Source organism: Heterobasidion irregulare (assembly GCF_000320585.1).
Source record: "Heterobasidion irregulare TC 32-1 unplaced genomic scaffold scaffold_01, whole genome shotgun sequence".
NCBI lineage: Eukaryota > Fungi > Basidiomycota > Agaricomycetes > Russulales > Bondarzewiaceae > Heterobasidion > Heterobasidion irregulare.
In genome coordinates this window covers 849,476-862,956 of record NW_009258197.1, presented here as the reverse complement: position 1 = coordinate 862,956, position 13,481 = coordinate 849,476, and the positions used below count along the sequence as shown (strand labels likewise).

General features: G+C 63.5%; 6 protein-coding genes across 6 annotated transcripts; 3 read left to right on the top strand and 3 right to left on the bottom strand.

Annotated features, from left to right (window-relative positions):
• Positions 1 to 3: 3 nt before the first annotated feature.
• HETIRDRAFT_58706 (uncharacterized protein) lies at positions 4 to 1,692 on the top strand (the record flags this gene model as incomplete). The annotated part of the gene is made up of 3 exons (XM_009542084.1): positions 4 to 194; positions 250 to 482; positions 556 to 1,692. The coding sequence occupies 3 exons, from the start codon at positions 4 to 6 to the stop codon at positions 843 to 845; spliced, it is 714 nt and encodes a 237-aa protein (XP_009540379.1). The 3' UTR covers positions 846 to 1,692.
• On the bottom strand, positions 633 to 5,069 carry HETIRDRAFT_431342 (uncharacterized protein; the record flags this gene model as incomplete). The annotated part of the gene is made up of 9 exons (XM_009542433.1): positions 633 to 1,856; positions 2,006 to 2,685; positions 2,781 to 2,957; positions 3,027 to 3,170; positions 3,237 to 3,688; positions 3,745 to 3,861; positions 3,935 to 4,092; positions 4,151 to 4,663; positions 4,729 to 5,069. The coding sequence occupies 9 exons, from the start codon at positions 5,067 to 5,069 to the stop codon at positions 1,337 to 1,339; spliced, it is 3,102 nt and encodes a 1,033-aa protein (XP_009540728.1). The 3' UTR covers positions 633 to 1,336.
• Positions 5,070 to 5,165: 96 nt separating this feature from the next.
• On the bottom strand, positions 5,166 to 6,377 carry HETIRDRAFT_307373 (uncharacterized protein; the record flags this gene model as incomplete). The annotated part of the gene is made up of 2 exons (XM_009542432.1): positions 5,166 to 6,059; positions 6,123 to 6,377. The coding sequence occupies 2 exons, from the start codon at positions 6,375 to 6,377 to the stop codon at positions 5,166 to 5,168; spliced, it is 1,149 nt and encodes a 382-aa protein (XP_009540727.1).
• Positions 6,378 to 6,535: 158 nt separating this feature from the next.
• HETIRDRAFT_377315 (uncharacterized protein) lies at positions 6,536 to 9,866 on the bottom strand. The gene is made up of 10 exons (XM_009542431.1): positions 9,741 to 9,866; positions 9,669 to 9,682; positions 9,543 to 9,605; positions 9,292 to 9,492; positions 7,875 to 9,220; positions 7,377 to 7,823; positions 7,201 to 7,315; positions 6,920 to 7,147; positions 6,791 to 6,858; positions 6,536 to 6,732 (listed from the first exon to the last, which is right to left on the bottom strand). The coding sequence occupies exons 1-10, from the start codon at positions 9,743 to 9,745 to the stop codon at positions 6,691 to 6,693; spliced, it is 2,529 nt and encodes an 842-aa protein (XP_009540726.1). The 5' UTR covers positions 9,746 to 9,866; the 3' UTR covers positions 6,536 to 6,690.
• A 206-nt stretch (positions 9,867 to 10,072) lies between these two features.
• HETIRDRAFT_406649 (uncharacterized protein) lies at positions 10,073 to 11,082 on the top strand. Its single transcript, XM_009542430.1, has one exon. The coding sequence runs from the start codon at positions 10,188 to 10,190 to the stop codon at positions 10,716 to 10,718; it is 531 nt and encodes a 176-aa protein (XP_009540725.1). The 5' UTR covers positions 10,073 to 10,187; the 3' UTR covers positions 10,719 to 11,082.
• A 159-nt stretch (positions 11,083 to 11,241) lies between these two features.
• On the top strand, positions 11,242 to 13,105 carry HETIRDRAFT_447408 (uncharacterized protein; the record flags this gene model as incomplete). Its single annotated transcript, XM_009542429.1, has 3 exons — positions 11,242 to 11,470; positions 11,530 to 12,549; positions 12,603 to 13,105. 3 exons carry the CDS (start codon positions 11,242 to 11,244, stop codon positions 13,103 to 13,105), a joined length of 1,752 nt encoding a protein of 583 aa, XP_009540724.1.
• Between the last annotated feature and the right edge of the window lie 376 nt (positions 13,106 to 13,481).

Genomic DNA, 13,481 nt, shown 5'->3' with positions numbered 1-13,481 from the left:
AAGATGCCTCCGCCGCCGCCGCCGCCGCCACGGCCAGAGTGGCCGATACCGACGCTCAACGTGCGCGTCGACGATCTCGCGCACCCGGGCGCCAAGCTCTTCTTCGAGAGCGTCAACCCCGCCGACGCCCTCCGCGACGCCGTCACCGCCGTCTTCCAGTGGCTCTACGTCACCACCGCCAGCGCACCCGCACAGTGCGTGCGCCACCCCATCGCTCCCCGCGCCTCGCTGACCCGCCCGCCGCCGCAGCGTGCGCACCGTCGACCTCATCCTCCGCGCCTTCCCCGGCGTCGCATACACCACCGGCACGCACACCGCGAAGCAGATCCACCTCTCCCTCACCCACGTCGTCGCCTCCGCCTCCGCCTCCCCGGCGCGCGCGCGGGACGAGATCCGCGGCGTGCTCACGCACGAGGCCGTCCACTGCTTCCAGCACAACGCGCGCGGGACCTGTCCCTCGGGCCTCGTCGAGGGCATCGCCGGTGCGTGCCCGCCCCTCCGTCCTTCCTCCCTGCGTCCTTGCTTACACTCCCCGCACCACCGACCGATCGGCAGACTGGGTCCGCCTCCGCGCGAACCTCGCGCCTCCTCACTGGCGCGCGCGCCCCACGGACAGGTGGGACGCGGGCTACGACGCGACCGCGTACTTCCTCGCCTGGCTCGAGGCGCGCCACGGCCCGCGCACCGTCCCCGCCCTCAACGCCGCCCTCGACTCCGGCTCCGACGCGGCGAGCAGCGTCAGTGTGGGCCCCGCGTACGACGACGCGGTGTTCCACCATCTGACGGGGTCGAGCGTCGATGATCTCTGGCGCGCGTACTGCGCGGAGCTCCGAGCGCGCGCGTGATGGCGGGGGAAAGGGGCAGATCGCAGCGCGGTGTGGTGTGGTGTACGCTACGGCCTCGTTCAGGTACCCATCTCGATTGTCTACAGCACGTACTCCGGGCGTCGTTCATTTATATATATACATCGCTACATCGCTCCGACCCGAGTCAGCAAATAAAATAAACACGGTTGCCAGAGAAAGAAAGAAGGTCAAAAGAGATAAAAGGGATGATGGTGATGATGGTGATGATAGTGATGATGATGGAAAGAAACCGTGTGGGCCGATGTAGCAGCCGTGAGATCCGATGTGGCCGAGCGAGGAAATGCGGGCGAGAACGAAGAGATGCGGAAGAGGAGGGTGACGGGAGAGCCCAGCCGAGCCCGAGAGGAACCGATAGTGGATACAGCCTAGTAATGAGAGCAACCCAACCAGATGAAAAGATCACGCAGCGAAGCCGCACGCCCGCGCGCGCGCGCAGAAAGCAGGCAAGGGCCGACCGACGCGTCGACCGGTCATCCCAGCTCCTCCTGCAGCTCGCGCGCCAAAAAGTCGTCATCGTCGTCGTCTTCCTCCTCGTCGTCATCATCACTATCGTCGCTATCGTCGTCGTCGTCGTCGTCATCGTCGACGTCTTCGTCTTCCTCGTCCTCCTCTTCCTCCTCTTTTTCCGCTTTCCCACCGCTCGCAACCTCCTCCTCCTCTTCTTCCTCCTCCGCAACCACCCCAAGCACAGGCGCCTGTAGTCCTCCGACCCCAGCCCCGTCCCCAGCCCCAACCTGCACGCCCGCCCCTCCAGCACCATCCATCTCGATCTCGCGCGCGTGCAGCTCGTCAACGGAGAACGCCTCACGCAGCTTCGACGAGTTGCGCCGCTCCTCCACGAGCTTCTTCCGCTTCGCAAGCGGCGAGCGCAGCTCGTCGTCCTCCTCGCCGCCGTCCGCGCCCCCGTTCACGCCGCCGCCGCCGCCGCCGTCGGACGGCGTCACGCTGCGTACCCGCTTGCGCTTCGTCCGCGGCGTCGACGTCGCGCTGCTGTAAGAGCGAGCGCGCGGGCAGGCAGGCAAGCAGGCGAACGAGCGGGCGAGTGGGCAGGCAAGCAGGTAAACGGGCAGGCAGGGGGAACCACGAATCATCAGCGTCCAGTCAGCGAGCGCGTGCGCGAGCCGAGAGAGTAGACGCACCTAACGACACTATTCGACTCGTCCGTATCCAGTTCCGCACCCTCGCCTTCGTCCCCCTCCCCCTCCTCATCGTCCTCGCTCTCGTTCATCAGCTCGTCCACCTCGTTGCTCATCAGCGCCCAATCCACCTCGTCCAGCCGCCGCGCCTCCTCCCCCGACGCCTCGGACGGCATCTCCGCCGCCAACAGCGCCTGGATCGCGCTTCCGCCGCTGCCCGCGCCTCCACCCCCGCCGCCGTCCTCGCTCCCGTCCTCGCTCCCCGTCTCCGACGCGCTCCCCGAGCCAGACGCGGCCAGCACCCCTACCCGCCCCCGCGCCTTCACGTCCCCCCGCGCCCCAGCCCCCGCGGCGCCGCCCTCCTCGCCCCGCGCCCCCGGCTCCGTATCCCAGTCATCAGCGTCCGGCTCCGGGTCAGACGAAATCTGCTGCGCCTCGAGCACAGGCGACGAGCTCGCCGTGTCCGTCCCTTCCTGATCTTGATCCTGCTCCTGCTCCTGCTCCTGCTGCTCGTCTCCGCCGCCGCCCGCGCCTGCGCCCGTGCGCGCGCGCCGCGGCGGGTCCGCCATCAGGTACGGCGCCTCGTCCTGCCGGGCCCAGCGCGCGACCGAGTCCGTGAACCACGCGACCCAAACGACGCAGATCCCGCGCTTCCGCGCCGTGTCCACCTTCACCGTGCCGCGCTGCGAGAGAAAGAGAGAGAGAGAGCGCGCGCGCGCGCGAGTCAGCCGCGGTGCCCCCGGGGAGATAAACGAATAGAGAGGGCGCGAGGGCGCACCTTTGCGGCGACGACGTGGGTGACCTTGCTCGAGAGCTCGGTGTGGCAGGTCGCCCCGAACGCGCGCGCCATGCGCCATATCTCCGTCGTCTCGGGGCGCGTGTCGAGCGGGATCACGCTCGAGAACACGATGTGCACGCCCTTGAACGTCTCCATCCGCATGCGCGGGATGATGCGCTGTTGGTCGCGCGGCACGCTTCCGATCAGAATGGTACTCGGACACGCGCGAGAACGGGGGAGGCTCACCGTGGCGTCGTAGATGTCCGCGGAGCGGTTCAGGCGCAGAGTGGCGCCGGGCGCGTGTGCGTGCGCGTAGTTCTTCACGTGGTGGCTGTCGGGCGGCCGCCGGTCGTACGCGTCGAAGAACCGCTTGTGCACCTCGTCCAGGAGCTGCGAATTCGGGCGGCATGGTTCGCGATCACGCCCGAGACGATGCACATGCGCGGCGAGACGCACCTTGGCGACGCGCTCCAGCTCGACGTCGTCGTTCCGCAACAGCGCCTTGCGCGCGTGCTTCTCTTTGGGAGGAGCCTCCTTTTCAGTGCGCACGGCGGCGGCGGCGGCGGCGGCGCTGGGCTGCTCGGGAGCGGGCTCGTCGGACGCAGACTCTTGCAGCTCCTCCTGCTTCCGTGCGAGCGGCCGCTGCTCGACCTGCGCCTCGAGGGCGAGCGAGTTCTGCGTGATCATCGTTTTGTTGAGCGCCTCCGCCTTTTCCTCCGCCTCGAGAGTGGAGACGCCGGGGTCGTCTTGCGAGGACGAAGAGACGAGGGTGTCTGAGGACGCATCGGAGAGGGTGGGCGAGGACGGGGCAGGTGGGGGGGCTCTGTCGCTCGGGACGACGGCCGAGAAGGGGTCGATTTTGGGCAGAAAGGCCGAGTTGATGTCGCCGATGCCGACGAAGAAATCATCTAGAGAGACGAAGCATGAGCGCGCGGCGGACAGTGGGGGAAGGAACCGCGCTGACAAGGGATGACCTTGACGAGATTGGGGCTCCACTCCCAGACGTCGGCGCGATCATCGATGATGACGACCATGGAGGTGTCTACGGGGAAAAGGCGATGGAGGCTCTTCTGGGTCATACCTGAGAAGCGATGGATGAGTCTCCTCCGTCAGCGCGGCACTCGGGAAGAGCGAGGGAGAGAACGGGGACGCACTGCCGCTCTCGTCGCGGCTGAGGAGACGACCGCCAAAGTACTTGCCGTCGGGATCGATAGCGGCACACACTTCCTCAGCGTAAGCGCGCGTACCCATTGTATAAACGTGCATTTCATACTTGGTCGCTGTGCTGGTGAGGAACTCCTGCCAACCGGGTCTGCGGGTGGGGGGCGTTGTTGAAGGCGGGGAGGGATGGGGGTCAGGATGGGACGTACCTCGGCTTGACGTAGTAGAGGCAGCCCTGGTTCTCGATGGCCTTTTCCTTGGGGAGGAATCGGGGATTGCGGCCGGGGAGGGCGGCGAAGGACTCTGGGCCGAGTCTGAATTTTTTGACGTCCTTGAGGGCCTCCCAGTTTGGATTGACGTCGTCGTCGTCGTCGCCGCCGCCGTCGCCGTCTGGTTCGGGGTCGGGGTCAGGATCTGGGTCGGGGTCGGGGCCAGGGTCACCGTCTGCCGGGGAGCGCTTTGCGGCGGCGATGCGCTTTGCCCTGCGAGCTTCCCAAGCCTCGCCCTCTGCGATCCACTCGCCGACGGTGGGATCGACGGTGGCATGCACGATCGTCTGGTCGAGGTCGACGATGAGGGAGAGCCTGCGGGAGTTGAGGAGGTGCTGGGCAGACTCGCGGTCGATGCGGCGGGCCTCTTCGAGGGAGACGGTGGGGCCGTTGGCGGAGTGCGTCATCTGGATGGAGGCGCGGGAGGCGTCTGAGAAGCCCGTGTAGTCGAAGCTGGACAAGCGTGGATGAGCGGGCCACCCGGGAGGGCGCGAGAGGACGCGTGCGCGGGTGCGCACCTGGTCATGTCCTTTCCGCAGATGGCGCAGAGGCCGCCCATCTGGACCTCGTGCTTGCACTGCTCTTGTACGAGGAGGGCGGGTGTGCCGTGTGCCCTGCGCGCGGAGACGATGTCGCGCTCGCTGATGTTCCAGCGGGCGAGGACGCCGTCGAGGGGGGAGTCCCATGTGCCGAAGCGGATGTCCGGGGGCGCGCCCGGTGCGTTAGCGGCGAAGGAGTATGTGAGGAGGCGGTCGCCGCGTGCGACGGTGTCGCCTGGCCCAGCGTGGAGCGAGAGGACGGAGAGGGGGTAGGGGAGATGGGGGGGGAGGGAGAGCGGGGTGGGTGTGGAGGAGGCCATGGGAGCGAGGATGGTTTGTGTTGTGTGTCTCGCCTTGCTGAGCGCGCTCTCGCCTGTCTATTTCAACGCCCGCCGGTCCCCGGACACAGCGCCTGACTAATACAACAGCTTCTCGACGAGCGACACGGCCCCCGCACCGCCGTACCCGTCCACGACGAGGTCCACGCCCTCCCGCACCACCGCCCGCGTCTGCTCCCGCGCGCCCCACCCGACCCGCCCCGTCCACACCGCGAGGTGCGCCCCGGCGTGCACGACCGCCACCCGCGCCACCGCCTCCGCCATCCCCGCCGGTCCCGCGTACCCGTCCACGAACCCGCGCAGCAGCGCCCCCGCGCCCTCCCTCCCACCCTCGACGAACCGCATCACCAGCGCCACCTCCGCGCAGAACTGCCCCACGTCCAGCCCCCCCAGCCCCAGCTTCCCCAGCTCCCAGTCCACCACGCACATCCTGACCCCGCCGTCGGCGCCGAGGTCCACCATCACGTTCCCCGGCCAGAAATCGCCCATCGTCATCGTCTCCCTCGACTCCGCGATCTCCCTCGCCCGGACCCTCGCCACCTCCCTCAGCACCTCCACAGCCTCCTCCCCAACCCCGAGCGGCGGCTCGTCCAGCGCCCCGACCCCGCCCCGCCCCGCGACCGTATCCGCCAGCCGCCCGTACGTCGCCCACCCCGTCACCCACCGCCCCACCGCGTTCCCGTCGAACACCTCCAGCGCCCCCGCCTCCGCCGCCGCCCCGCCCTCGCGCCCCCACTCGTGCAGCCCCCGCAGCCACCCCCCGAGCGCCGCCCCGATCCCCGCGCACACCTCCTTCGACGCCGCGCCCTCCGTCAACAGCTGCTTCAGCGTCACCGCGCCCTCCCCCGCGTCCTCCATCACGATAACGTGCCGCTCCTCGTCGAACAAATACACCTCCGGCACCCTCACGCCCTCGCCGCCCCCCTCCGCAAGCCCCGCCCCCACGCGCCGCATCGCCTCCACCTCCACCGCCTGCGCCGTATTCAATCAGCGCCCGCGAGACGACCAACATCGAAACCAAGCACGCAAACTCACCTGCCTCTCCACCCCAAACTTAAACCCCCCCGGGCCCACAGACGCGACGTACCCCCGCGCGTGCTTCACCACCACCGTCCCCGCCCCTCCTTCCAGATACACCCGGTACGTCCAGTTCGCCGTGCCCCCCGCCAGCCCCTCCGCCCGCGCACCCGCGAACCGCGTCCCCGCGAGGTACGCCAGCACGCCCTCCGTCGTGGAAAGGTCGTGGTCGCGTTCTGCTCGATGCTCATGGTGAGTGCCTTCCGACGCCATGTTTTCGCGTGACTTGCGGTATGCTCTGTGGACGACCGACGGCCCTCTTTCGATTCCTGTGCTTATATCACGCCCTCCCCTCCCGGGTCCGAGCCGGCGTATGACTGTTAGATATCTGAGCAATCGATTTCCGTTCCCGTATCGGCCCCGCGTCGAGTCAGCCGCAACCGCGACGCTCACTACAAGAAACAGTGAAATTGTCGTGACTTTGCAGAAAGTACAAGTCGTAAATCAAACGCTACAGCGACACAACAGGACGTAAACAGAACATAACAGCTACACAGGCCCGCACATTCCTCTCTCTCACTCGCCCCTAGAGCTTGTCGTAGTAGGTGTCGAGCGCAGGGATATCGGGCTGAAGCGGGCGGTCGATCAGCCCACGTCCTCCACACGCGAGCTTGCGAATCACATACCTTGAGACCCTTGCGGATACGGATGCCCTTGACCAGCTCCTCGAGCTTGCTGCCCGGGTCGAGGGGAGCTACAGAAGAAAAAAACGTAAATGACAACGATGGACATCGATCACGGTGAAAGCAACGCACAGCCGTTCATCAACTCCCAGTGATCGAACACGCACTGGGGGAAGGCCTGGCCACTGGTAGCCGCGCGCAGCTCGCCGTTGAAGCCGAAGGACTCCATGACGGGCAGGTACGCCTTCACGGTGAACATGGGCGTGCCGACACGCTGCTCCTCAGAGAAGACCTGTCCACGACGCTTGTTCAGCACGGAGTAGATACCACCGATGGCGTTCTCCGGGCACTGGATCTCGACTGCACACAAGGGAATCAGTCACGATTCGGAACTCCACAACGTTGTCACACACCGAGGTAGACGGGCTCTTGAAGACCTGGCGTCGCGAGCAGGCAAGCGGCGTAGGTGACACGACGGCACGTGGGGATGATCTGTCCTCCACCACGATGGATAGCGTCCGTGTGGAGCTAACGGGCGAGCGAGATCAGTACAATACAGTGCGTCCGTCGGACACGAAACCAGACGTACGGTAACATCAAGGACGTTCACGCGAACGCCACGCATGTTCTCCTCAGCGCAGACGCCCTCCTTCGTCGCCCACTGGAACGCAGCAATACACGAATCCTTGATTTCGTTGAGGTACTGCACACCCTTGGTGACATCGACGAGCAAGTTGGGGCCGGTCGTGTCGGGGCCGAAACACCAAATCTTACGGGCATCGGTGACGTCCCAGCCATACTCGTCCGCGAGGATACGAGCGCGGGCCTTGAAATCGTCACGCGAGGTGACCTTGCCGCTCTCGATGGCGAGGGTGAGCTCCTCATCGATCGGCAGGGCCTTGACGTACAGACGATTGTGCTTGTTCTGCGATTTCGAGAGGGCAACGATGGAGGACTCGGCCTTGACGGTCTCACGATAACCGACAACGGGCTCGGAGATCTTGAGGGGCACACCAGCGTGATCATCTTGGAGATCCTAGAAAGCGATGAGCTCGATGGTGGATGCGATCAAAGACGGCTGACGAACCTTCAAGCAGATCTCCAAGTGGAGCTCACCGGCACCGGCGACGATGTGCTCACCCGTGTCAGCGATCCATGCCTGGACGCAAGGATCCGACTTGGAGAGACGCTTCAGACCTTCAACGAGCTTGGGGAGGTCCGCGGCGTTCTTGACCTCGACAGCGACCTGCACGACGGGGGAGACGGAGAACTTCATGACCTTCATGTTGTGGGCCGTCTCGGAAGTGGTGAGGGTACCGGTCTTGAGCAAGAACTGGTCGATACCGACGAGGCCGACGATGTTGCCGGCAGGGCAGTCCTCGATAGGCTCGACGTAACGACCCATCATGAGCACGGTGCGCTGGACGGACTTGATGAACAAGTCTTCCTTCTTGCCGGGGAGGTAGTTGGGGCCCTGAATGCGGATCTTGGGACCGGAGCGGACGGTACCAGAGAAGACACGACCAAAGGCGTAGAAACGTCCCTTGTCGGACGTCGGCACCATCTTCGAAATGTAGCACACGAGGGGACCCTTGGGGTCGCAGTCACGGATTCCAATGGCAGACTCGTCGTCCATGGGACCTTCGTAGAGGGTCTCGCAACGGTAGCGCTGTGCGGTGGCGGGAGAGGGAAGGTTGATGACTATCATCTCCAAGAGGGAGTCACCGGCGGGCAAGAACTTGCGCATGATGACCTTGAGGAGGGCTTTACCCTCGAGATCACGCTCATCCTGCGCGAGCTTGATCTCGAGCTTCTCGAGCATGGGCGCGATGTCGTCCTTCTTGAAGTTCATGACGGCCTCAAAGATCTTGAAGATGGGGTCCAAGACGAACTGGTTGAACGCGCGCTGCAGAGGCTTGCCGTCAGCGTCTGTGCCCTTGGTCGTCCACTTGCGGGTGGCAGGGTTGAAGAAGTTGTCGCCCCAGAGCTTGACCATCATCTTCTCCTTGTCGACACCGAAACGCTTAGCGTAGCGGGAGGCGAATTGACGGAGGGTGAAACCCCATCCATGGAGGCCAGAGCCGAAAGCAACGGTACCCTTCTCGGGGTAGACCTGGACGTCACCGAGAGCCTCGTCGTGGTAGGTGGAGATGATGACGTTAACGGTCTCGATTGTGCGCTGGAAGGACTGGTAGAGATCCTCCTTGGTCACCTGCAGCTCGAGGAGAGCGCGATCAACCTTGTTGATGATGACGACAGGCTTGATACGTTCGGTCAGCGCCTGACGGAGCACGGTCTCGGTCTGCACGCAGACACCCTCAACACAGTCGACGACGACGAGGGCACCGTCCGTCACACGGAGAGCGGCAGTGACTTCTGACGAGAAGTCTACGTGCCCGGGCGAATCGATCAAGTTGATCAAGAACTCGTTGCCTGTCCAAAACGGAACGGAATGACAAAGGATATTAGGGGCAAATCGGGAGATAATTTCGCAAGGCACGCACCCTCGGTTTTTTGCTTAATGGAGGGGAGATCTTCCTTGTCGACCTCGAAGTACATGGAAATGGCTGTGGATTTAATCGTAATACCGCGTTCCTTTTCGTCCTCTCTTGTATCTGTGAATCGCATGTCTCCAGCTTTTGATCCGGCAATGATACCGGCCTTGGACACGAGCGAATCGGTCAGCGTGGACTTGCCGTGATCGACTGTGAAGCACAGTCAGTCGCGGAAGAGAGAGAGAGGCTCGTATACTCACCATGGGCAATGACACTCATGTTACGAATGTTCGTCGGCTTGTCCATCAACTGCCGGATCTGGTCTGTTCAAAGACCAGCCCATGAGTACTTGGCAAGTAGATCTGCCTGAAAACTGCACTACTTGCCTACGGTGAAGTTACTGTCATGGCGGAGGGTTAATCAGCACACGCAGGGGCCAAGATGTGGGAGGGACGTACACCATGGTGTCTAGATTTTACAGGAAAAATACACGAAAGTTTGGTTCTGCGAGTCCGTTACAGAGATCGCGGCGGAAAAAGAGCAGAGGGAAATGTTGCAAGCAACCGGGGCCGCGAGACTCGATGATGGACAATGAGTAAAGTTTTATCAGCCACCTGCTGCTTATCGATGGTGTTTAGGGCAGGTGCCACTCCCCCATGAAATCTCACATTCACTTTCCACCTCGAGGCCTGGCTCTCCTTGATCAAGCACTCTCATATCGTCTTAGCAGACACAGTAGCCCCTAGTGTAGAAGCCATTATCGCGAGAAGCGGGTCTCCCCAGACGATTTAGACACGAGATTTCTAGTATACACAGGCTGTCTACTGCTTTAGGTCAGCTGCGGGGCCGCCTGAGGTACATGCGTATAAAACCCGGTTGAACATGGCGCGGGCTATCGAGTCAGTATGGCAGGTCTCCTCCACCCTCAGCTGCGCCCGTTCGAAATCAACCCACAGACGGGGGAGCCGTACCTGCGCCTCGCTCCGCCTCTGTCGAACATCATAATCACCCCGCCGCGCCTGTCGGACGTACCTTCCAAGGTCGAGGCCTTCAACGACCCCCGGGTGTACAGATGGGTGTCGAGCCCGCCTTGGCCATACCTGCCTGAGCATGCCGTCCAGTGGTTGACTGTCATAATAGAAGAGGCGAACGCGGTATGGAACGAGCTAGTGAAGGCAAGCGTCGAGGAGCCCGACGCGGCGCCGAAGATCGTCTCGACCTGCCCGGTGCGAGTCATCCGAGAGCAGAAGGAGGACGGGAGCGATGTGCCCTTGGGCGACTGCGGGTTCATTCGGTGTAACTTCGATGAGATACTGGACGTCGAGGAGAAACGAAAGCAGTCGGAGGAGAATGAGGCGCGCCCCGTAGGAGACCCGAATATTATCTGGCAGATCGGAGGTACGTACCCCAGCGTGATGACAGGCGACCAGTCCTGAAGACCAAGCGGCCTCGCAGACTACCTGACGCCGTCGCACCACGGGCAAGGCATCATGACGGCGGTGATCGGCACGCTTATGCGTGAGTGGGTGATCCCCAGGATGGGGGTGCGACATCTGCGACCGACGGTGTTCGAGGGAAACCCAGGGAGCGTGCGGGTGTTCGAGAAGAATGGATTTGTGGTGACTCGGACGGTGAAGGACGCGGTGGAGGTCAAAAGCAAGGGAGAGTTCCCTGCGTCGAGACGGACGATACACGTTCTGGAGTGGAACGCCGAGTAGAACGAGCTGTATGTACGGATTGTGAAGTGGTCTCCACGGCTGAGACCAAGGATTGCAATGAGAAGGGGACCGCCGCTGCTGCGCTCGACAAGACATTCGAGAGCTGTGCTCATCCGTCCGGTGCTTTCTCACGTTCTCCCACCGCCTCTGCAGACGCCATAACTACTGTGCTCTCTCGCACCGTCCATCCTGCTGCCCCTTTCCTTGTCCTTCAACTCATCTTCGACGCACGGCCCCATCCATGGGCCTCCTCCGTCCAGCAACACCGGGCTTTCTCGTCACCCTCATCGCCACAATCCTCCTCGGCGTCGTCTCCTTCTCCGTCCCCTGGTTCAAATCCGTGTTCTTCCTCAAAGCATCTCTTTCCGTTGAAAGCATAAACGGCTCCGTCACTTTTGGCGTCTTGGGTTACTGTTTGGAGCTGTCCAACGGAACAACCTGCTCAAAAGCCTCGGTCGGCTATGAACTAGGTCTGTCCCAGATTTCCAAGAACAGAGAAACGTCTCATTGTTCGTCCGACCGTTCACAGACATCAATGCCCTCGTCGGCAACAAGACGTCCATCGAAATACCCAACGTCGTCGTCAAATGGATAACATACGCCCTCGTCCTCCACATCGTCGCCTTCGCCCTCGCCGCCGGCTCAGCCCTCTTCGGCCTCCTCGCCCACGTCCGCGAGCTCTCCATGTCCTGCTTCAGCACCTGCGTCTCCGGCTTTGGCGCCGCCATCGCCCTCCTCGCCTTCATCTTCGACCTCGCCTTTTTCTTCATCGCAAAGTCCCGCATCAACTCTGTCAGCGGTGGCTCCGCCACCATGGGCAACGCCATCTGGCTCACCCTCGCCGCCTGGCTCCTCCTCTTCTTCTCCGGCTGCTTCTACGGCCTTGGCCGCTGCTGCATCCGTCGCCGCCCGCGCGACGCCTTTAACAAGCGCGAGAACAGCGACCGGTGGAACCCGCCTGCCGGCGGCAACGGGGCCTACGACGACCCGCTGCGGCTCGACGCGGTCAAGGCAGAGGCGGATAGGAAGGCCCGGCAGAAGCAGGGTGAGCAGGGTCTGCCTGCGTTCCAGGAGTACGACCCGACGCAGCCGCTGACCCACGGTGGAGACGACGAACACCCGTCGCTGCACTACCAGGACGCCGCCCCAGGCGCCGGTCAGCAGGGATACGCGGGTGGCTATGCGCGTGCAGCGGAGGGCACGCGAGCCGTGGACGAGTATTACGCGCCGTCGAGTCAGCAGGCTAATTCGTACCCGCCGCAGCCTCGGCGGCAGGCCACAGGGGGCTCGGCGCACACGCACACGACGTCGGGATACGCGCCGTCCCAGGTCGCGTACGTGCAGGGCATCTCCATCACCTCGTCGCCGCCTCCCGTCCCCCCAGTGGCGAACACGGGCTACTTGGCGGCTGGCGGCCAATACGACCATGCTCAGTACCCCTCGCAGGTCGCCCAGTATGACCATGGCCAGTATGCATCACAAAACACCCAATACGGGGATGATCAGTACGGGAACAATTCATTCGGGAGCAACGCAGGCGCCTCCACATGTAAGCATCCCCTTGTCGCCTTCGTGGCCATGCTTCTCATCGGTACACTCCAGACAACAACGTCGCTGCGCCGCACGCGCAGTACGCCGCACCCACTGCCTACTCCGACCCTTACAACCCCTACGCACAACCGCAAGAACCAGTCCTCCACCCCGACACCTACAACAACACCGGCCTCCTCTATTCAGCGCCGAGTCCCGCCCACCCCGAACCGAGCGCCTACTTCCCCCAATCGACGCCAATACAGCCGCCATCACAGCCAGCACAGCAGCCAACGCGCAGCTACACGCTCGGCGGCGGCGGGTACGGCAGCAGCTCCGTCCCCGACATGGGCGACCAGCACGCCGCCGCGGCGGCGTACATGCCGTATGCGGGCGGCTCGTCGGCGGCGCCGGTGGTCAACACGAACGTAGGCCGCGCGGTGGGCGCGCCGAGCCCCAGGGGCCCACGGCCGTTCTCGCAGAGCTCGGTGGACGGGGGGCGCTACGACGACAGTCCGCCGGTGTACGACGCGGCGACTGCGCAGCCTGCGGGTCAGTGGGGCGCGAAGCGGTGATTGGGCGGCCCAGGTCACCCTTGGCGTGTGACGGGCGGACGGACTTTTTTGTATGCTGCGTTGTACGACTGCGGCGGCTATTTAGTGGTGAGCGAGGGGCATCCTGTACGTGAGCGTGCACGTACCTACTGTGTACAACAGTATCTACTTTTCTGTCCACATCTTGTCTTGCTTTCAGTTCTTTCCCTTTTCGCTTTTCGTATTTACTTCGTGATTTGCAACGGACTGTAGCCTTTCGCTCCTCGCTTCGGGACGAGCGACGTCGACGACGATATAACGACATGTTCTGTGCGCGCCTGATCCAGTCTCACCCCCCTGGTCCCTCAGATCGATGCACGAGGTACTGTGTACTACGAGTAGTTCTAGATGTACGAAT